The following is a 23,326-nucleotide window of genomic DNA, read 5'->3' as shown; positions in this document are numbered from 1 at the left end:
TTTGAATCACCATTAACGTTTTGTTTTTACTGATAGTGATTTGAACCGAGAGAAAATGCGATTAAAAAAATCTGTCTACATATTATATGCGCACTCAAATAGACTGTATTACTTTAGATCTGGTTTTGTTGACACCAATTGTTTTATCATTTAAAAACAAAGTTTCATTCTTAATTTCGGTGATTGTTGTTACAGGAAGTAGAATCACGACCAACCGGAAGCAGTTATCCACCAATCACATTGTGCAAAGCGTCCTAAGGTTGACGTCAGCCCCGGTACCGATGAACAACCGGTAGCTTTGAGAATCTCTGCCCTTTGTGACTTTGTCTGAAAATAAACCTCTCTGTAGACAGTGAGAACATCATGCCTTTCGATGTCCGGAGGTGAGTACTCGATTTTCACTTTTATTTTGTTTCGGATGTTAACCCGTAGCGAGCATCCCTGGAGCGCCAGCAACGAGCGAGCCCAAGTTGCTGCCGTGGTCACATCTGGCATGAATAGGCTTCATTGTGACATTATTTGCTTGCCTCATAGATGCACATGCTTGCCCCCCCATCCTCAAGTATGTTTTCCCCAATCCCCCTTATAGGCGTGGAAAGAAGGATTTTTACTAGCCTCAGGGCTCACCGGCTAACGCTGCTCTTTCTACTGCTGCGTATTTAGCTTGCATTAGTGATGCATTGTGAATAAAAATCACCGTCCAAAATGGAAATGACTCCGCAAACACATGAATGATTTTGTACTTGATTCTGAACTTGTAATTTAGTAGATTGGTAATTATATGCCTGCGTCAAATATCTATGGATGCTTGAGTTACGTTTGGATATGGTTAAATTCGCCAATGGTGGCTTCCTGCAAGATGAGCAGAGCTGCATCAAGGTTTGCTGGATGCAAAAAGTAGCGTTAGCTTGCAGTGTTAACTTATGATAAGAGGCACTTGCTCAGGGAAGTGGCAGTCAATATTTGCGTTTGACAAAGTGTCAATTTGAAGTGCTGCTTCCATTTGTTGAAATCCTCTCATTGTCTTTCACAGTTGGAAGATACGGACAAAATTCCATATTTCGATTTTCATGTCAGTTATGATGGCATTGATACAATCCGAAAGGACTGTGCATTCTGTGGAAGTCGGGCTGAACAGTTATTCAAAATCAAATCGACATGGATTTAGACTGTTGAAATTGCAAAGACTGCACTTGATGAGAAGTTATGAAGCTTTCATTGTTTGCATTGTTGTTTTAATCAGATTTATGACTCACTGACTTAATATTCACGCCACACTTGATAGCTAGGCTGCCACTCACAACGGCACAGAAAACCAACAAGTGCAACAAGATAAAAAGCGTCAAAGTGATGCTGTACCAAAGGATACAACTAAATGCAAGCCTGCTGATGAGAGGCCTTAAAAATACAGCCTTAAACTCAGGTCCGCCACACAGCTCGCCCTCAATAGCCAGAAGAGCACCCCCAAAACACACAAACAGCCTCCTCAGGGTCCACGAACCGGCGTAAAGGCAGTTCAGTTCAGACAATGGTCGCAGACAACGGTCCGAGCCAATGGACCGTGGTTGTAATTTGTCAAAACCCTTACAAAACAGGCAATTGTACGTGCAGATGGCATGTGTCATCACCACGGCAAAGGTCGGACACACTGAGGTTCCGACTAGCAAGAGGGAGCGGACCTGTCACAGGGGTGGCCGCTGCAAGGCTAAGGCGTGGGAGCCGGACCCGGTCAGCACCGGCCAGATGAGCTGTCGCTTAGTCATGCTGGTCCCGACCGATGTGCACAGCCATCCTGGCCGCCAGGGTCAGGCACAGGAAAAATATCTGGCCGAGCCGAGCCGATCTGCACACGTTGAGGTGCGGTGGTAGGCACCGGCGTCACATAGTGGATGTCCGAACTCGGGACAGCCCCTGCCGTGGCCACAGATTACTGCGGGTCAACACCACATTCCAGTTCAAAAGAAAGACAAAGAAGGAAATAAAGAGAAATAAGTCAAGTTGTCATGATGAATACTTAAAAAACTGCAATCAAAGTCTAATAAATTCACATCGCCACTTCAAGTAGAACTCCCATATTCATTTGCCAAAGCTCTGCTATAGCAATAGAAAGAAGAAAAAACAGTTATGTCATTGTTGTACCTATCTTTGCAATTCTGCAAAAGTGTGCTTTTCACAATCAGTGAACCGTAAAGCACATTTGAACACTCTAGTTGAGTAGTTTCGGTTGTGACAGTAGTTGTGCAACGGGGTTTATCAAGAGGTCTAATCCTATTTAGATGCTGCGCAGACTGACAGAAAACCTGCATTACAACACAGGAGCAGACCTCGGTTGACCAATTAGTTAGTGTCGGTTTCAGTAGCATGTGTCACACCTCACCTTTAATTGCGCCATAGGTTGAAGCATACGCTTTCCCAGAACGGCGTGCCGTACAGGATGTCCGATCACGCGAGCCGCAATAAACGTGCGCTTTCTCATCACCATGTACAGAAGTTTGATGACATCATTTGATAATGTGCGAGCACGGGCAGTTCTCTTATTGCAGGGGTGTCAAACTCATTTTTCTTACGGGCCGCATTGTAGTCATAGCTTCTTACGGAGGGCCATTATGACTGTCAACACAAATCAATGTATGAGCACTTCTTATTATATACAGTAAAAGCTACAAAACAAACTGACAAATAACTCATTTTCAAATCAGATGAGTAAAAACTGGTCAAATATTTAAAAGAATATTAAAAGTGAAGACAATTTGCAATTCTAGTAATGACACACGAATTTGATGCACAATTTGTCTTCACGGGTCACATAAAATGACGTGACGGGCCGTATCTGGCCCCCGGGCCTTGAGTTTGACACCTGTGTTTTATTGTGTCAAAGCACCTGTATATTTATATGCTATAGCTTGAAATGTTTGTTACAAATGTGACCCCAAATGATCCATATTGCCAACTAGTGGCCTGGCTTGCACATCACGCAGGGAACAACTGCCCTTTGTCATGCTCTCTCATCATCATGGCGTGTACCTTAACTCAAATTGTACTTAATCTAATCTGCTAATTTCTACATTGAAGAGGCCTTCTGTCATCTATGCTACTGTAGCTACGTTATTGGCTGTGTGTAAAAGTCAAAATCAATGAATCCATTCATGAATCATGACAAAAATAACATGATACAACAAAATGTCATTCATAATATGCTTCTCAGTTGGATGATTGTTCTTGATGATCTCAAATATCACCCTGAGGGCAGATGTCTTTAGTTTCACACACAACGACGGTTTTATCTCTTTCCTTCATTCAATGATTCGTGGCATTGATTCAACTTTTCTTGATTCATCTTTGGAACTCGTCTTGTTATAATTATCTCTTCTGTGAAAAATGCTGTCAGTCACATGAGTCAGGCGAAATTCACAATTCGTTGTCGTAATTTGTATCTTTCAATGGCGCATCATGTCTGCGTAAAGTCCAAGGCAAACCTGTTTCTTTCTTAAGCTCAAAAAGCTTTTTTTAGGGAGTCGTGAGCAACTGACTCATTTATAATGACTCACTCGCCTCATATGAAGCATTCGGTAAGGTTCCTTCTTTAAAAAAACAACGCTGTGTTTTCATTTGTTGGGATCAGCAGAGAGAGGACGGTACGCAGTGTCCTCACTAATCACCACACAACTGAGAAGCAGCGCGCAGAGAGAAGTGACGGAAAAGGCATACGTGCCGACTGCAATTCAGGAAATTACAAGCGTCAAGGATGGACGGCCTCTCTGAGTCAACATTAATATTCATGATTGCATAGTGTGCTCAAGAGAGGAAATGATTGAGCGCATCAAAGGTGCGATCTCCCTGAAGAGTGTACCAAACGCACACAATGTACAGCGTATCTTTATCGTCATCATGAGAGATTTAGACCCACAGATGCGTAAACACGAGAGGAAGGGGGAATCTGTGGTAGGTCGAAAATAAGTACAAGGCAACAGAAAAATAATCACTGGTGTTTTAGATGTTGAAAATAGTCATTTCACTGTTGTTGAACAGCCGTAATGTTGTTGTCAGCAGAAAAAGTATCAGGACGTATCGCTGCCGCACACGTGCAAAGCGGGATCCCTTAACTGCATTGGATTTTTTAATTTTCCTTACCATGACCTCATGGAATGAGTGGCATGTGACAATGTTACCAAAAATGTGACATTACAACACTGGCGCCTATCATGTGGCACGTGACTCATTTTAAAACAGGAGACATGACAGATATATTATGTCATGTTTTCAAGACTAATGAAAAAGACAAACGTTGACCTTCAAGACAACTATGCGTTCAAGTGGCTGTTTGACCTTCGGTTTATTCTCCTGCAGAGAATAAAGGTTGACCACTTGTGTACGTGAAACTTTTAAAATACTGGTCAGGTATGTCATGTAAATAAGGTAAAGTTGTATTTTAAAAGTGGAAAGACAATTTCATGCCAAGCAGTACACTTTCATTGACTATTTTACAGTCCAAATATGGTAAATTCTGATCAGGCTCGTGTTATTAATGTGACGTCAGTTCATACCAGCGAGATGGTGTCTTATTAACCAATTAAAGTAACACGGCTTCCATTGTAAGAATTTTTTTTTCCATCAATGACTCAGAGAAGGCAGTCATGTCTGTCAATCAATGAACGTGACACAGTTTGTCTTAGTTTCAGACTTTGGGATCTGAAAAGCATTATTTTTGAATTGTTGAACATGGCTCAGAGTAGAGAAGTTAGTACTTTATCGGTCCCACCGCTAATTCTGAGTACAGATTATGTTTTAGATTGGATATGTTGACATGTACTATGATTAAAATACTTCAAAATTGCATTCTGTACTAAAATGAATTGAACATTTCCAACTTGGTAGAAATAATGTTCAGCAAGCAACCATTGTGAGGAAACACAGGTGATATTTAAAAAAAATAATAGTATAGTATCAAATACTAAGACTGGTCATATTTTATTTTCACAAAGGTTTTACACAAATACTAAGAATGGACATAAGACAAAATCTACTTGATCAACTGGGGAGAAATAAATGAATTAAATAAATGAATTAAAATAAAACATTTGCTTTTACTTTGGAAAACAATTATCTGCGTTATTGCCGATTTTCTATCCTGTTACAGACCAAGCATTTATGTTTGTGCATTGTCTGCTCTGTCAAGTTGAAATCATTTTGTTAAGAGATGGAAATGAAAATGTTCTTTTTTTTAATTGGATTTATCGGCTATAGTTGTTGACCTACTTCAAAGCATAATTATGCCAATTCCTCATTTGAATTCCTAATGACAGTCTAATCGATTCTCGTGCGGTCATTAAAGTTCTGAGGAGTTGTGAAATGATTCTTCGAGTTTTTGTCCCTCGTACTTTCTTGGGCGAGCCCACACAGTCCTTTCTATGTGCTGACCCGGGTACTGGAAGTTCTCAGTGGAAGTGGTCTCAGCGAGAGGCTGAACCTGACTTGGACTCTGAAAAACGAGAGGAAAAAAACCCAAAGTGAAGTAGCAGTCGGGCTGGACAGGAAGCACCTCCCTCCCACTTCCTCCCCCACCCTGCATTGCCTCAGCCGTCATGATTTCACTGGCAGCTCTCTGTGGAAGAAATGTCAACAGATGTGACTGTTTTGGCAGATGAGGAAGGAGTACGTGAGGTTATGTGCTGTCAGCGGTGCAGTTTGCCTTAAAAAAATGTACCACAGCCCAAAAAGGACGTGTGTGAGCTCATGAACTTAAATAGTTCTGATGTTAACTTGCACATTTTCCCTCCTCGTCGCTACTCAAAAAGACTGAAATAACATTACCAGAAGAGTCACTGCATGATGATTTGTTGTGCAATAAATCATTTTTCGGGCCTTTTCATATGCTTTCGGTCCACATTACTGCAAGGGTGGATAATTACAGATGTTAGTCCTCTATGATGAGTCATTTGACGTTAAGTCGTTGCAGCAGAAATAGACTTTATTCGATTCGGATTTTTAGGGTCACTGATCACTGAGTAGAGATATACCGACCATAAGCCTGTGCGCTGTTATTTACTATTTAAATATTAACTTGTTTATTTACTGCACAATGCACATCCTTGTGTACTGTTTATGGCTGAAGTGGCCGACCAGTCGATTGTGAGCTACCGGTCAATCGCGTGTGTACGTGCGTGCGTGCATTTGTGTATGTGTGCACGAGCGTGAACGGGTCGATCGTGGTAGGTTGGTTGTGAAAAGTAGACCATCGGTCAATCAAAAAGGTGAGAATGTGATTTGATTATGAAACACTTAGTCGTTAACGAATGGAGAGGACTTGGTTTTCAGTTGCAAAGATGCTGCTTTCAAAACGTAATTCAAAATTACAACTTCTCAAAATGAATTTAATGGAGAATTTATCAGAATTAGGCTATTTGGGGGACTGATGTTGTATAGTAGTCATGCTAATATTGGACATGGGACATACATCTATTTGTTGCACCACAGTAATTTATACTATACTTTAAATTAAAACTGTATAATTATGGACAGTGTCATGGAGTTGACCGAATAATCCTGCTTACTAAAAAATTTCCCTTTTCCAGCTTTTCGGATATTATGTATATTTTGCAGATTAATTGTGTTTTCACTCCGTTTTATCACTGGGGCTGTATCCTGATGCTGTCATTAGTTTGGTCAAAGTATCATGATCTTATCGTGACTTTGTTTTTTTTGGTCTTGCGCTTTATTGAGTAAATGTTATGTGTCAAGGAGCTACGCTGAGGTCAGGTCAGCAGTGGCGTGCAAACAGCTAGATGTGTGTTGCAGCAGGCTGTCTGGGCCTGTATAAGTAATGGCGACATTCCAGTGCTAACATTCCAGCACTCCTTCGTAATATCGCACAACCCGTCGGGTACATAATGTTCCTTTCTTCTCAGCACGTTACGTTTACCATTTCAATGTATTTTCCCCCTTACCCCTCTTTACACCCACTTTCTCCCTTTTTCTTCTCAGGTTCGATATCTACCGGAAAGTGCCCAAAGATCTCACCCAGCCCACATACACAGGCGCTTTCAGTGAGTGCATTTTTTGAATTTTGCTTAAATGCTCTAATGGAGATGTGTCAGCCAGTAGGTTTGTTGTTAAGGTAATTTGTATGCTTGATTATTGTACTAAAATAAATTGTGACGCACTCCTACATCTAAGGCTTGAAATAAGCGTATTCGCATTGGAGCGTGTGTGTCATAATTGATATTCTGTGCCTCAGTCAAACACATTGAAATACAAAATGCAGAACTGGAAATCAGCAAAACCAGCAAAAATAATCATATTGCGATTGTTCCAAATACGTGCAGGATGTGGTAGACGACCAGCACAGCAGCCTCGGTGCAGCTTTCTCATAACAGATCGACGCCCTTTTATGTTGACGTTACGACATATGGGCAAAAGAAGTCTTAGTTTACCAATGTCAGAAAGGATAAAATCATAATGATAATGGTTTTACTGTCACTCATCACACTCATCATTGAAAAGGCAAACGCTGTCTTTGTAGACAAACAATGCCGGTTGAAGCCGGAATAGGAACATTTTTGCAAATGTGGAAGTAGTTTGAAAATGACAGTTTTGGAAAACAATGGGAAAAAAAAACCCCGTACATTATTTAATAGCCAAATCAACAACAGCGTGATAGGAGTGCTGTCATAGCATTTTTTGCTGTATATGAACTACAACAATAACCTCAACTCAAGATAGATGTGTGGGTATAATTTGTCATCTGTTTAGCTTGCTTTTACAGAACCAGTTTAGTAATCAATCCTTTTAAACAGCTAGACGTGCTGTTGTACCTGTTTGGTTAAGTTCTCTGACAACAGTGGTAATGAAGGCCGTAGGCACTTTGGATACGGAATGCTTTTACTCCCACATCATGTGTTTGTCACCAGTAATTCGTCATCTAATCATTTTACATTTTCACCACTTCAGAAGATCCCATGACACACTTTGGGCCCCTCAGTCTTCTTTTCACATCGATCATCTGATGAAAGCGGCGTTTAGAACAAAAGGCCAGTCTCTGGCGAGCCAATGACATAATGTTTAAGTGCTGCTGATTACAAACACCTTCCTGGATGACAGGGAGGAGAATGAGGCTGCTAAAGATGTCCGTTTCCCACCTAAGAGGAAAAGGATGCAAGTAGTTCCTTCGCCCCGTTAGTCACCACCCTTCCTGTCGCCATCTACTGTCTGGTCGTAAAGGCCATCGGGTCGGTGTGAATATTGGGCCGGCCGGACGCGGAGGGACCTAGAAACGCCCCCCTTCATATCACAAAAGGCCAAATATTTGAACCCTAGCACGGTAGTTGGTCTGTTTTACCGCCGCATTCCTTTAGGCTATGGTATTTGCGTTTAACAATACATCCGTTTTTAAACACGGTGTTTTTTCCGGAGCCCCCCCTCCCTCAGCTGATAGAAAACTCTCATTGTTCTCGTTTGGTGTTTAAAACGGGCCCCGGACAGCGTTACCGTAGAAAGATGCCTTTGTTTAGAGAACCGCATAGCATGGCGTCAAACTCTGTGGGTAATGTACATTTTCACCCTCAGTTGATCCCATGCGTGAACGGTGGGAAAGATGAGCTCATGCTATATTGCCCTACTTGTCATTGTTTCCGACTGTACGTTTTTCTCCTCCCCTCCCGAAACTTCAGGAAGTAGGACTCTTAGAGTCTTGGCTCCAAGCTGAATTGCTGACTCGTATCTTGTTGCGACACTGTTGTTTGGCAGTCAAACATTACCCAAAGTAGATCCTTCAACAGCCGCAAGTTTGACTGTGACGCCCTGCCAACCGCAAGGTCATGTGACTGTGATCCTTGGAGACGGTTGCCACCTAAACACACCTCACCTGCTCTGTGGGAGCGTTCGGGCCAAGGCTTCTCACCACAGCGGTCTGACCGCTATGGTAAAAACCGGTTGTGCAAATGCGTCACCCCCTTCCCTCATTTTTATTTATTTATTTATTTATTTATTTATTACCAGCACTAAGCTAATTAGTTTTTGTTATTAAACGAAAGGGCCTGGCTGCTTTACCTTTTAAGCACCTCATTCTGTTTTGTTTTTTCAATGGGAAATAATAAAAATACAAAAAGCATTTTGATCATCACATAGGTTAACATTCAATTTAAAGTAACAATTTAACATTCTTAACTATCATAGTATGAGAATAGAATAACTACTTAAACCCTAGTTTGAAACCCTAATTTGAAACACTAACCCTAGTTTGAAACCCTTTTTTTTATTTCAAACTTTAGTTTGAAACCCTAGTTTTTTCAAACAAGGTTTAGGGTTTCAAACTAGGGTTTAAAACTAAGGTCAGGATTTCAAACTAGGGTTAGGGTTTCAAACTAGGGTTTTAAACTAGGGTTAGGGTTTCAAACTAGGGTTTAAAACTAAGCTGAGCGTTTCAAACTGGGTTTCAATCTTTGGTTCGGGTTTCAATCTAGGGTTTTAAACTAGGGGTTCACACTAGGGTTAGGGTTTCAAACCAGGGTTAGGGTTTCACACGAGGGTATCAAACTAGAGTCACGGTTTCAAACTAGTAAATATATAAATATGTGGCTGTAGTTTTAACTAATGTTTGATGTGACTTTATTATAGACATTCCAAGGAAAACTAAAATATTTCAAGTGGATTTTGTGAGCGTTTACTTCTCAGGAAATGTAAAGATGACGATATGAGCTCAACTCCTACTTGGTGCCCCGTGGTGTGATGGCATTCAATGTGTAATTTGTGTAGGAGGGTGTCTAAAAACAGTGTAATAGCAAGCCTTAGCACCACCATTAGAGCTGCTATTCAGGGAGACTATTTACAGCCTCAGTGATTTCATTAATGTCAGCACTGCAGCTCATCCTTACCTCCTTCATGGAGCAGACTGGCTCATTTGGTTTGCATCATCCTTTAAAAATAGTGATGTCATATGAGATTGATATTGGAGAAGTGCCATATGTCATGTACAGTGCGTGTGTGTGTCAAAGCTATTCATTTGCACTCTGCTCCCATCTGCCTACAGTTTCCATCCTGTGCTGCGTCGTCATACTCTTCCTCTTCCTCTCGGAGCTGACGGGATTCATAGCCACTGAAATGTAGGTAACACGGCACATGTTGCCACATGAACCGCATTGACACACTGGCCACTTTGTTGCTACACTCGTATAAAACCTTCAGTCCGCAATGCACAAGAGCGGAACGTTATCACTGGTGTCACCGACCACGTTTTGATGCTTTGTGTCGTCAGCGATGAGCGGAGTGTGTTTTGTCACAGGAAATTGGCTTCACTGTGCCTGCATCAGCTCAGGGCCAATGTGTAATTAGGCAAGCCGAGGGAAAGGTCTGACAATCAACGCGGAAATTACGCTGGCAGGGATAAGAAAATTCTCACGGCGTGACGTGACACCAACCGCAAATGGATGAATGGATGGATGGATTGCATTCTGTAATGGATTCCATTCTGTAATGGACAATCAAAGCATATAACATCATTTAAAATAATCTGCCATCTAAAAATCTATATTTGAAAGATACAAAGATAAATGATGACGTTCAACATAATGAAACCTGTTTGAAAGTAAAATTTTAACAGGGAGAAGTTTTAAAATAATTTAACCACTGATCATATAAAACAAAACAAAGGCATAAGGTTGCGTCATAAAAGTATCAAAATAATTTGGATGTTATTAATAGTCAAATCAAACAAAACATATTTCAATGACACTAAGATAGCAAGTAAGAAGGAGTACGGTGACGCACGAGTCTTACAGCATGGAATGCCACTCATAAATGTGCCACAGAACTTAAGGCGTATATTCTCATTTAAATCAAAGTATCGTCCTGGTTACCCCAAGGAATTGGTAATTGATTTGAAACACAGGCATTTAATAGAGAACACATTTTGGTGTAAAAGGTCTTGGACCGTTCCCTCATTTTTATGAGTTTTTTTTATTTTTATTATAGAAGTCGAGCTACAGGAGGAAAAGAAACAAAAGCTATCACCAGAATTTGACTGCAACTGTCCGTCTGTCTTCTTTCATTCCCAGTGTAAATGAACTGTATGTGGATGATCCCGATAAAGACAGTGGTGGGAAGATTGAAGTGAGTTTAAACATCAGTTTGCCAAACTTACACTGTGATTGTGAGTATATACACAATATAGATATTCTCGCACACACAATTTGTATCCCTTCCACTTGCATGCTGTCTGTTTCACACCGTCGCTAGCCTCTTTTGCGTTCTCGAATTTGCCTTGCCCTTTTCATTGAGGCCTGTGTTTTGGCTTGCTCTCACTTAGTGGCACACAAATCACCGTCTGGCCCCGTTTGATGTGTCGCTGCCACGCGGTCAACGCAAGTGTCAGGACGAAAAGCAGTCCCTGTTTATTTTCTCTCCTCATGACTGCCATCCGAAACTATGCCGCCTGCCACAAATCAAACAAGCAGACTCAAGCCCTCACCGACTCATGAAACAGTGACTCGATGGAAGCGAGTGTGAAAAATTGGGTCCAGATTACTATGAATGAGGTTTGTGGCATGCAGCTGTTGGCCTTGTGAGTACTTAATGTAAAGTACTCATGACACGCTGAACAAAAGCCAGGCTGAAATCCTTAATGACTATGTTGATGGTGGGTGATTTCTTTTTTGTGTGGGGGATCCTGAGCGGTTATAATGTATCCTTTCCAGGCTTCTTAAAAGGTCACCATCCATTACAGATGTAATTAAGAAAAGTCACGTCGTCATGGAAAGTTCCTTCACTTTTATCTGCTGACCTTTACAGCATGTTGCCCTGTCTTGGTGTATGACTCTGTGGAAAAGCAGAAACTCTCATGTAATAACCTCATCATCGTCATCCTCCTCCTCCTCCCCTCCCGACCCCAGATTCAATTCTTGCAACATTTAATCCCTTAAAAAGGAGAAACACAGATTCATATCGCTGTGCTGTATTTTGAGATCACCGTTAAAAAGGAAGCGTAGGCAACGGGCGTCCAACATGCCTTGCGACATCAAAGGTCAGACAGACGGCATCTTTAGAAGACATCCCACCTTACGCTCGCAGTCGAAACATAGCCAGGTTCTGTAAATAGGACAGTGCCTCCGGGCCAACATACAGAGAAATAGGATGCAAGGACCACTTTGACGTTGACCGACGTTATTCCACACACTAAAAGCAATCAATCAAGCAACCAATTATGTATTCAAGTTATTTTAGTTCTTAGTTATATAAGACCCGTTAAAGGTGATAAGGCAAACACTTTTGGATTTTTCATGCGTTTGGCTTGGGCCCTAGCCCTGTATCCCACTAGAATAGATCCTCCCCTGCTGTTCACAAATCTAACCTTCGCACAGACAGCAGTAAGTGGAGGAAAATGTTTTTTCTTCTCAAACTTAAAAATCTTGATTCATTAATTAAATTACAAAGAAAAATGTTGGTAAGATTTTAGTTGTAGAAAGTTTCTTTGCATATCTAGAAAGGTTCTATATTAATCGTATATACATATCCTCGAACCCTGGCCAGACGAATGTTGATTGATATACAGGGTAACGTTATAAACTGAATTACCGTAATTTTCGGACTATAAATCACACCAGCCATAAAATGCCCAGAAAAGTGAAAAAAAACATATATATGTATATAAGTCGCTCCTGAGTATAAGTCGCCCCCCCCCCCACCCAAACTATGAAAAAAAACGCGACTTATAGTCCGAAAATTACGGTAGTGTTTAACTCCCAATGACACTGTAGGACCTTGAAAGATGTTGCTGCATGCTGATGCTGCACTACCATTGTTGGTCTGTCCATTTCTAGTGGTGGGTTTGGACATCCAAGATGAGATGGGGCGCCATGAGGTCGGCCACATTGACAATTCGATGAAGGTTGCCCTCAACCACGGAGACGGTTGCCGCTTCGAAGGGGAATTCACCATCAACAAAGTAACGTCTCGCCGCACACGCATGCACACGATTACCGTGTCCTGCGAAGCGCAGCTTGTTTTCCGTCAGTCTCTCCTCAGGGTTCACAATCATTAACCCAGTAGTTGGACATTTGACACGTTCCCCTGTAGAATAATTGAAGACGTGTTAGTGGGCGCAATTGTTTCACGGTGCGTTAGGAACATCTTGTTTCCGATCCATAAAATTATCTCTTAACATCATTTTGTCAACATTTTCACAACACTTGGTTCACCTACATCATGTAATGACTATCTACTACTACAGACCAAAATGATTCATGTCCTGGGCAATTTTGAGATTCTCATCGTTTCATAAATTTTAGGGAAAATAATACATCGTCTGAAATTAGTTTAAATAAAACGTTTTTGATGTACGTAGAGTGTGATAGAGCCCAATTGATATTAGCTTTTTATTTTTTATGAATTGGCACAAAAATGGCTGATTTTAATCAATTTTTATTTTTATTTTTATTTTTTTTACACTAGACCACAAGATAATGACATTTAAGTTTTTATTCTTCTAGTAAATAAAGTTAAACAAATACCAAACAACATAATATTGGGAAACTTTCTTTTCTTTTTCTTCCTGTTGTCTCCCTGACTGTGTCAGTCAAAATAGGTTTATTGCAGACAGGTGAGCGGAGTTTTATTCATGTGTAAACAGATTGTGGTTTAGTTTAGATGACACATTTACACTATTGACACTATTTGCATACTGCATTTGTGCATGTGTGATCAGGTGCCAGGAAACTTCCACGTGTCCACACACAGTGCCACAGCCCAGCCCCAAAGTCCTGACATGACTCACTCAATCCACAAGCTGGCATTTGGAGAGAAGCTTCAGGTTGGCAATACCACACATATGACAGTCACATGAGCAACAATAAACATAAAAGAAATGTTCTCTTTTGTTTGTTCCAAAGGTGCAAAAAGTCCAAGGCGCCTTCAATGCTTTAGGAGGAGCGGACAAGCTGGCATCGAATCGTATGTAAATTGCACACTGCTTTCATTGTGTGCGATGACACTGGAACAAACACTGGCAGGTTGGATGCAAATCTGATGCAAATTTCATCAGAGATGACATGATGATTATGAAGAAGGCCAACAATTGTTTGTGATGATTATCACACTTTGACGCCATAGTCTATCCGCACTTGATTTCTGTCTCGACCACGGCTCCTTGCCTTTTAAACTTTTTAAAAAACACAAATTCTTTACCACAAAATTTTACTTCACTGAAGGCATTCAACTCTAGCGATTTCAACTTGCCGTAAAAAACGATGAAAAAAACAACAACGCAATATTGGGGATGCAAATGATCATCCACGACATGACAGACGTTCGCTGTAATCTCAAATCTTTTTCTCTTCTTTCAGCTCTGGCTTCACATGACTACATTCTGAAGATCGTGCCAACAGTTTATGAAGATCTATCAGGCAAACAGAGGTTCTCCTACCAGTACACGGTGGCCAACAAGGTACTTTAGTCCTACCCATGTTTTTCAGTTCAACTTCCGCTTCTTTCATTCATTCTTAACAATCTTAAGAAAACACAGATAAAGTCCTTTGCAGCCATCTTGTGGCATTGGTATTCTATTTCAAACTCCTTTTTAGAGGCATTGGGAGATGTTCGCTATTTGCGGACGGCTTTGTTCCCTATCTCTTGATAATAGCATGACTTTGCTGTTACGTACCTCTGAGAAGCGTGGTTTGAGCTCTTCAAGGAGAATGTGCAGAATGTATCAAAAATAATAATCATTCTTATTTGACAATAGCAAAACACACACACTCCCTACATCTGATTTGAATTTAGATGAATAATTTGTGAGTGACTTGATACGGTTATGACTCAGAAAGGCCTTCCAGATAAGGATGCAATTACTCGGCATGGGCAGTGGATTCTAAAATGTATAAAACTGCTGATTAGAGCGCTTCTCCCACAGCACGCTAATATGTACCACACGCTCTTTTCGCAGGAGTACGTTGCATACAGCCACACGGGCAGGATCATACCGGCCATCTGGTTCCGATATGACCTCAGTCCAATCACAGTCAAGTACACAGAGAGGAGGCAACCCATCTACCGCTTCATCACCAGTGTGAGTGAACCCTACTGTGACTTTAAGACCTGGAAACTTGACCAAACGTCACTTTATTCACATTTTATGTCCGTAAATGGTAATATTAGCACAGGGAGACAGTAGAGTGGAACATTCTTTCCTTCTGTTGTTCAAATATTTATGTATGCTTTATTTATTATGTGCGTCAAATGTGCAGATATGAAACCAAATCTAAACATTTGCTATTTTGATTTTGGTGGTGAAGACTGGAACATTCTTTCTGTGGTTCAAATATTTATGCATGCTTTATTTATTAGGTACGTAAAATGCGCAGATATGAAACCAAATCTAAACATTTTGTATTTCGACTTGATAGTCATGATCAGCTTATGTGTTTCTAAAAACACTAACCAGTTTGTAATGGTATACGTGTAGTGCTTACTTTGATCCGAAAAGTATTTTCTTCATGTTTTGTGTGTGCGCTCTATTTTCATTGCATCACCAGAATTTTTTCCTACTGACTGACAGTGTGGTCAAGGCTAAATTGGCCGTTTCGATGATGAGTTCCACCATAATTGGCCCTTTGTATTGCTTTGGGCGAGTGGTGACTTAAGGGATCTCAAAAGCAGGTCATGACTGCGCTTGAGTGTACTCGTGAATCATTCCTTTTGTTTGTGAGTCAAGTGTGAGGCTGGTTGCATTCCAGCTTACTGTTGCTTACACTTTGCACTTATCCATAACCATTTTGTTAGGGCTGAACCATAAATTAATAAGAGAACGTTTATTTACTTCAATTTGAGTCATTAACTCACCAAACAGTGTGTCATACGTCAAAACCTATTAAAGTAAAACAAATCTGTGGCTTTTTACAATTCTCTTTTTCATGTTTCATGAAATGAGATGTGAAAATGTATACTGCATTTCTTAAGCACTGAATTAACTGGTCAAAATGGATGGAATAAATTGGAGCCTTTGCGATTTGAAAATTGCATTCTACTCCATAGCAATTTCAGTGAATTGTTGTACCTGCTTTGTGTACAGATCTGTGCCATTGTTGGAGGGACTTTTACAGTGGCGGGCATTATTGATTCTTGCATATTCACTGCATCGGAAGCCTGGAAGAAGATCCAGATTGGAAAAATTTCCTAGGACTAAACCTAACACCACCTCCACCATGACCTTGACCCTTATCCACCTATGTTATTATTTATAAGTGCAAAGTAGCCTGTTAGCTAAATCCAACCCTGCTTTCTTGTAGAGACATTCTCATGGTGCCCAAAGCACAGGATCTAACTTTCAGGCTACCGGCTCTCTTCACAGTTAGCGACGTAGCCCACAGGCTCAGTGTGCTCTAGTGACGTGTGAATGCTGAGTATCACGAGTCCACCTCCTCCGGCCAACTCTAGAGTGAGTCGGGAGCCAGCCATTCCGTTTTTTTTTTATTTTTATTATTACCTTGGAACTATCTTTTTTAATCAAGCCGATCTCATTGGTAAAAAAAAATGTGGCGTGTGCTCTTAGAGTCGCCACAAGCATCTTCATGTTTAGTGATTGTCACAAGAAGCAGTGCGGTGTTCTGCAATCCACAAATTGAAAGAAACATTCTATATTCACCTCGATGTTAGTAGATATGGGCAAACAAAAAAATTCTATTGGCTCGGGCAATAGCCTGACTGATGAACCTCCTCCCTTTTCTTTACCATGGTGACAAAGCACTACTTTTACATTAGACATGGGTTTGGCTGAGCACAAAAAAACTGTTTTTCAAAATTTCCAGCAAATAATGGAGAATAGGTAAACCCCGCCCCCAAATTCTGTGGATCTGTGAATTTCACAAATGGAATGTGGGGGGATGCTGTATATCTCAGTAAATGTGTATTCAATCCGCCCACACATGCACACACTCCTGCCATAGTTTCACTTTACAGACAGTTTTTTTGTTCCACGAGGATATGGTAAACCTTCACATCAACACAGAAGCAGTTGCGCTTCAACTATTTTAGGTCATGTGAGAATTTTGACACTCTGCAGTCAATTCTGCGTGGCTACAATGTTCATTTGTAGGTTTCAAGTTTTGTTCTGCTGGTAAAAGGTCACCCATTTCCCGATTTGTATTTAATTCTCATGTTTGGTAAAGATGCCAACGAAGTTACTGTCTTACACCCATTGACTGATCTGATATTTATTTTGAACATTTTTGTAAACTGTCTTCTTTGAGAGAACTGAATTCATGGTCCAATTCACAATGTAGTACTTTTATAGTCTGGAACACAGACAAGATGTTTCATTTCATAATAAAAGCTTGTTCGCTGAAGTGTTTGTCCAAGTTATGTCAGGGACGTACAATTCAGGTTAAAAAGTGAAACATTGAAACGCCATCGGAAACAGGTGTCGAGAGTACATCAAAATGAAAATGGCAGACTTCGACCTTTGCCTCTCATGTGGTGTGCATGCACGTGCGCAAGTTGGACCTTGCTCCTAGGAACCTCATATGCACTTCAGGTCGTCATGTGTGATGTCAGCTTGTAAGAGGTTGATAAGCCGTCACCATGCGTATGTGTGGCGTCTATAAGAGCCTCTTAGTGTGACTCAACTGCTTTTTATTCACCCTACATCTTTGAGTCTCACTCAGGTGGTCTCCTTCGTCACTACATACTCAAAGCATCACCGCCTCCACCAAATGACAGCTTTGGCGCAAATCCGTCCGCTGTGTAAGATGAGTCATCACCGGCCTTTGTCAATCAACAACTCAAGCTAATTTAAAATGAGGTCAAGACAAGTCAAGAAGTACATAAAGTACATCCAGAAAGTACTTGCGTTTTGGTCAGTTAGTTCTCGTTAGGCAGCTTGCCATTACCTTCTAAACAGCTTGTCCCAAATTCCTGCAGTCCTTTATTGCTTCTGTTGGCTTCAGTTTTCAAAGGAATGTCCAGTTCCCACTGTTTTCCCAAATTGTCCTCCACTCAGGAATGACATCATCGTGTTCCATAATGTATCTGACAGGAGAAATTCTTTTGTACCTTACACTTACCGTTCAAAGGTTTGGGGTCTCTTAGAAAAGTTCTTATTTTTCTGGTTTTTAATGCAATATCTACATAGGTGTATAAAGGCCCATTTCTAGCAACCATCCCTCCAGTTTTGTAACGCACCACTGTGTTTCCTAATTGTGTTAGAAGCCTAATGGATGATTAGAAAAACGTTGTGCAATTATGTTAGTTTCCATGGAAAACACTAAATTGTCTGGTGTGACCCCAACCTTTTGAACAGTAGTGTACTTATGAACAAGGCAGATCCTGGAGCTATGAGAACATCAGAACTTGATCTGGGGCTGGGATGTAACCCTAACAGGCTACTGACCCGTCTAGAGTGGTCCATCCAAAACCATCCGAGAAAGGCCCCACCCCATCCGTGACCTTAAATAGAATGGATGGATTTGAAAACAGAGGAGATAGAATTTCTTTATATCTTACTATATACGGTAACAATTGTACAAATGAAGCAATTTGAATATAAAAAGCTAAAACATGTACAGTAAATGTGTATTGAAAATACTTTGGTATTGTTTTGTAGTCATAACGCTGCCACCCAGTGGCTGCGGTGCCTTCTGGCAGAGGAATTCAAATCCCATAGTCAACCAAGGTTAAAGACCTATCATGTGTTATTTACACTAACATACTGCAAAGTAACTCACTGAGCTGTCTGCTTTGTTTTTTAGCCTTTTGGTTTCTCTTGGGAAACGTGTGTCAAGGTCACACATCGGAGGAGGCCAAACAGGGTGTATTTGATGAGGAGAAGAAGTCACTGGCACAGAAGCCCTCCTCAGACAAGTGTCCATACTCGTTGTTGTAGAAGGTCTGACCCGACAGCTGGTTGAAGAAATTAGCATGCGTGGAGCTGGTAGAGCCAAAGTTTCGGCCATAAGAACCGTGCGAGGCTGTGAGAGGCTCCGTGCTGCTGCTGCTGCTCATTCGTCTGAAAGCGACACACCAATATGGGCAAGAAGTCAGCGTTGTCTTGGTAGCAACATATTATTATTAAAGGATTGAGGACAATGCCACTTCTGGATGTCAACGGAAAACGATGTCTATTTAAATGAATGTAGAAGAATGCACTTTTAGAACAACAAAAAGTCAGGTTGTTGGTCGGTTTTATTTTTTTTATATACATGTACGTTTGTAATTTATTTATATTACATCAAGATAAGTTCAGTGCTTACGACATGGACACATAGCGTAAGCCTAACCTGTAAAACAAAAAGATAATAAATAAAACATACGACAGATTCATTTATTGCTTGTGTTTGGAAAAAACATGGTAGGGGTACTTTGAAAAACTAATTGAATATTAAAATCGCAATTTTAATATTGATGATCGCATTTCTTATTAAATCACGGTTTATTTTTCAAAACTGTTCAGCCCTAATTATAAGTACGAATAATCAACCATCCACCAATAGTTTTTGCGCAGCATAGATCACCTTTTTGCCACAGCTCCTTTGGGCCCGTGTTCAAGTCTCTCAAACTCATCCGATGCTAAAACCATCCCGCTGTCTGTCTGGTTATCCTGTAGAGACAACGTCACATGAAATCTTGTGATCTGCTGATCTCAACATATTTTGTAAACAAGTGTTGGGCAAGACTGTACTGTACAAAGTTATTTGTCATACAGTACAATATCACATTAGGGCAGCACGATGGGATTAGTGGTTAGCTGACCTGCCGTGCAGATAGGTTAGAATCCCTGTGTGGAGTTTGGGGTCACCAGTTATCTCACCATTTTTAGAACTCAAAATCAATATGCTTTCCTGCGGAGCATTAATCACTTAAAAAGTGAATAACTTTGAAGGTGAACCGAGGCCACTGTATCTATTTCTCAAATAGATCATAATAGTAATAAAGTTCTTACCTGAGTGCTCTTCTGAGGGTGAACTTCTAAAGGTAGCTCTTCAAACGTCTTCACTCTAGGATGGCACGTCTTTGAGGCTCGGGCAAGCACACAGCCGGCAAAGGGCACGAAATTATAATACCTGCTTAAAAGACAAGCGAGAGGTTAGCCCATCAAATACGCGACGGGGCGTCACAATGAGACTTCATTGTATTCAGAGTCAAATAAAACCTCAGCTAACCTTGTCTGCTCATAGAACACGTCACCAACAGCTAAATGATCTCAATTTTGTCCCCAAGGGCTTATAAATTTAATCCCCATACGCCCAACAGTTAGCTCACCATTACATAACAAAGGAAAGAATAAAGAAAAAAAAAAGCCTATTAAAAATGACAAGAAACTCAGAAGACCTTGACCTGTTAACAAAAGGGCGTGAAGCTCTGTTAACATCTCAAAAGAAAAGTCAGGACAAACGGTGGCAAGCAAATTCGGAAATATGCTTCAATGAATGTTGAGAAGGTCTGTCAGCCGGGCCCACCTTTATCAATTAGCCACACCCTCTACTTAAGACTATCGATCACACACTTCTTGTCACATTGTTTGACAGTCATCCGTGCAAAATGCAACAACACCATATAGTGTTGTAAACTCGCTCCACTGTTGCATCTTTGTTTGCCTTTCCCCGTGGCTCTTAGCTGATTCCACTTGACAGACAACCAAATGTGAGTTTTCCATCAGGCTGTTTGTGATAACAGTGAAGTGTGTATTGCTGACTAGATTATTATGGAAGAGTACATAAAAATTAATTGCTTTGTAGCCAGGCTTTGAAGTGACATGTCACAGTTGATAATTAATCAATAGTCAAATTTGTTGGACCTGATAGATAGCTTGCTATCCAAGTTATTCTATTATTCATCACGTCAGACCAAGCAGGAGGCCGACTTGCATCAGTACCTGGTTGGCAGGACGTTGCCAGCTAGTCTCAATTCCTCTTCAGATGGAGGCCGTGAAGAAGCTTGAGAAAAGCCGTCATCTTCAGAGCTCTGCGAGTGGTTCAGAGGGATGTAATCCTTCCCATCCTGAGAGCAATATTGAGATGATCAACCACAGGAAGCACTCTCTCTGGAGCCTCCCCCCCCCCTCCCCCTCGAACAGGTCCATCTCACAGGCAGACTGTTGTCCTGCAGCAGGTCTCCCAGGGTTTGCACCAGGATGGGGAAGGGCGGCCTCTCTTTGGGCTCTCCATGCCAGCATGCCAACATGATGCCATATCTACCAGCAGAGAGCAGCAAAGTCTTACATAAAAATGCTCCATAGCCAACTATGCAGTCATGCATTCTTGCTTATCCTCCGCGCAAATTCTCTCTTTAAGACTGGAGGCAGACTACGGTATGTAATTTCAATGGAATCTAAAATGTGTATCATTTCAATTCTTACTTAGGTATGTGGTGGCCAACTGTGCTGCATTACAATATGATACATACTCTGATGACACATTTGCACAGGATTGGAAAGGGTTGAACTAACAATTACGTCAGTTGACCACATTTTGAATTAACTAAATCAAAACAACCTTTTTTTCAAGTCTAGGTAGATCAAGATTTACTATTCATCAACTATTTGATTTAAAATATAACGACATGCCGGGTCATTCAAAGATGAGGTAAAAAAAATCGTTTTTTAAAGTTTATTTTCATAATTTATTTTCATTTATTACATCTATTATACATTTTTTAAATTCAATTTATTGATTAATTTAATAAAATTGATAACACAGATTTAATGTATTTTTTTGTGCGTAAACTCTATGTCCTTATTTCTTGTCCTTTTGCTTGTCCCTTTAGTGTCATCCTTTTCCACACATCAAAAAGAGAAAATACATTCAATTAAAACCATTGATGCAGAGCTTACATTTCTGGGGATGCTGTTTCTGGCGATCTCATTCTGACGCCATCTTTTAATCGCTTGCAAAACTCCTCATCAATTTGCACTCCTGGATATGGGGACGCACCTAGAAAAAAAGAAAAAAAAACGCGATGGAACAAAGAAACTGGTGCATGATAAATTAGCCGTGACGATTTAATCTACTTCTAGAAATCCAACAAAATTCCCAGAGACACAAAGATTCACACTTCAATGGGGCCAGATAAGATTGTCTTTGAACTTCCCTTTCTTTTCGAAATATGTGTCGACAAAAGCATTTTTGTACCAAGTGAAAAGATTTCCCAGAGGAGCACTCCAAAGGACCACACATCACTCTGGCTGGTGTACACTTTGTCAAAGATACTCTCCGGAGCCATCCACTTCAGGGGCAGTCGGGCCTACGAGGATGGCAAAGCACCAGACCAATATTACAACCGAGGCATAAAAGCAGAGATTACATCTGAACGAGATTGAATCGTAATGTTGAAAATGAAGTTGCATGCGTGACTGCCGTACGTTGCCTTTCCTAACGTAGTCGGGGTCTTTGTATATATCCCGGGCTAGGCCAAAGTCGCAGATCTTCACCACGTTGTTTTCTGACAGTAGAATGTTGCGGGCCGCCAGGTCTCTGTGGATACACTGTGAACACACACACACACAGAAGAGCGATCAGACATGTATCAAAACGTCGCCGATACCCTCGTGTGTGTGTGTGTGTGTCCGGCATTGTTTCCGACATGAAATTTAATCATCTGTTAGTTCTACTTTGTTTACATGCTCGCCGATATGTGGAACTGGACTTTGTCTGCCAGCCCCCGCTGCTGCTTTGCCTTGCATATTAAAAAACCCACTGTGAGCTCCAATCTGCTGCTTGGAAAGTTCAGTGTCAAGCTATTGTTTGATATGTAAAAATCTTCAGTTTGATGTGAGCAATTAGGATGAGATATACATGCGATACTAGAAGCCAGACTTTCACAGAAAAGTCTGACGGGGTTCCAAGAAGCAGTGAAATTTCGTTTTTAATGATCTCCTCTCTTACATAAAGACAGAAATCAATGGGGACAAAAACAACCCAAAGCTGCACGTAAGTCCTGCTCGGGCGGTTGAAACTTGGTTCATTACACAAAGTTGATGCTGATTGTTTTTCCTCTTGAGCACTTTTCCAATACATACTATGTCAAACTCAAGGAACTTGGACCAGATTAGCATTCTAAGTTATTTTTTGTGCTTTTTGGGGTTTCGGATGGACGGACAGAAATATGCAAGCCCATCCATTTGGTGCTATTCTTGCCAGAGCGCATTCTGATTGGTGGAGTGTCATTTGCCACCTCGCTTCCCTCTTGGTGTTTCTCACTCCAACAATTGCAGGGGATCGCACGCCACCGAGTGGTACTGCAAGTTGAGGTTCGCACACCAGCACCAATCACTCAACTATAGCTTAAAACAATTGTCCTGCATACAGGAATATTTATTATTTCATCTTCTTTTTGAATTAATACGTAAGGT

At 40.9% G+C, this 23,326-nt stretch overlaps 2 protein-coding genes across 3 annotated transcripts in view; one reads left to right on the top strand and one right to left on the bottom strand.

Moving 5' to 3' along the window:
* Positions 1-223: 223 nt before the first annotated feature.
* ergic1 (endoplasmic reticulum-golgi intermediate compartment 1) lies at positions 224-17,327 on the top strand. The gene is made up of 10 exons (XM_061278488.1): positions 224-383; positions 6,982-7,043; positions 10,025-10,097; positions 11,049-11,143; positions 12,810-12,934; positions 13,694-13,798; positions 13,878-13,938; positions 14,331-14,431; positions 14,930-15,052; positions 16,055-17,327. Exons 1-10 carry the CDS (start codon positions 364-366, stop codon positions 16,160-16,162), a joined length of 873 nt encoding a protein of 290 aa, XP_061134472.1. The 5' UTR covers positions 224-363; the 3' UTR covers positions 16,163-17,327.
* Positions 17,328-18,451: 1,124 nt separating this feature from the next.
* The window catches only part of flt4 (fms related receptor tyrosine kinase 4), a 39,582-nt gene continuing 34,707 nt past the window's right edge, over positions 18,452-23,326 (bottom strand). Inside the window, exons 23-30 of one of the 2 annotated variants that reach the window (XM_061278466.1) lie at positions 22,337-22,459; positions 22,107-22,218; positions 21,809-21,908; positions 21,064-21,169; positions 20,852-20,976; positions 19,919-20,042; positions 19,491-19,576; positions 18,452-18,985 (exon numbers count right to left, since the gene is read on the bottom strand). In XM_061278466.1, the coding sequence (XP_061134450.1) occupies positions 18,763-18,985; positions 19,491-19,576; positions 19,919-20,042; positions 20,852-20,976; positions 21,064-21,169; positions 21,809-21,908; positions 22,107-22,218; positions 22,337-22,459 (999 nt within the window). In that variant the 3' untranslated portion in view covers positions 18,452-18,762. The remainder of the gene's footprint in view (positions 18,986-19,490; positions 19,577-19,918; positions 20,043-20,851; positions 20,977-21,063; positions 21,170-21,808; positions 21,909-22,106; positions 22,219-22,336; positions 22,460-23,326) is intronic. The other variant, XM_061278474.1, reaches the window with a different exon arrangement.

Source organism: Syngnathus typhle, linkage group LG1 (assembly GCF_033458585.1).
Source record: "Syngnathus typhle isolate RoL2023-S1 ecotype Sweden linkage group LG1, RoL_Styp_1.0, whole genome shotgun sequence".
NCBI lineage: Eukaryota > Metazoa > Chordata > Actinopteri > Syngnathiformes > Syngnathidae > Syngnathus > Syngnathus typhle.
Note: the sequence above shows the minus strand (reverse complement) of the source record. Positions and strands in the feature narration are given on the sequence as shown.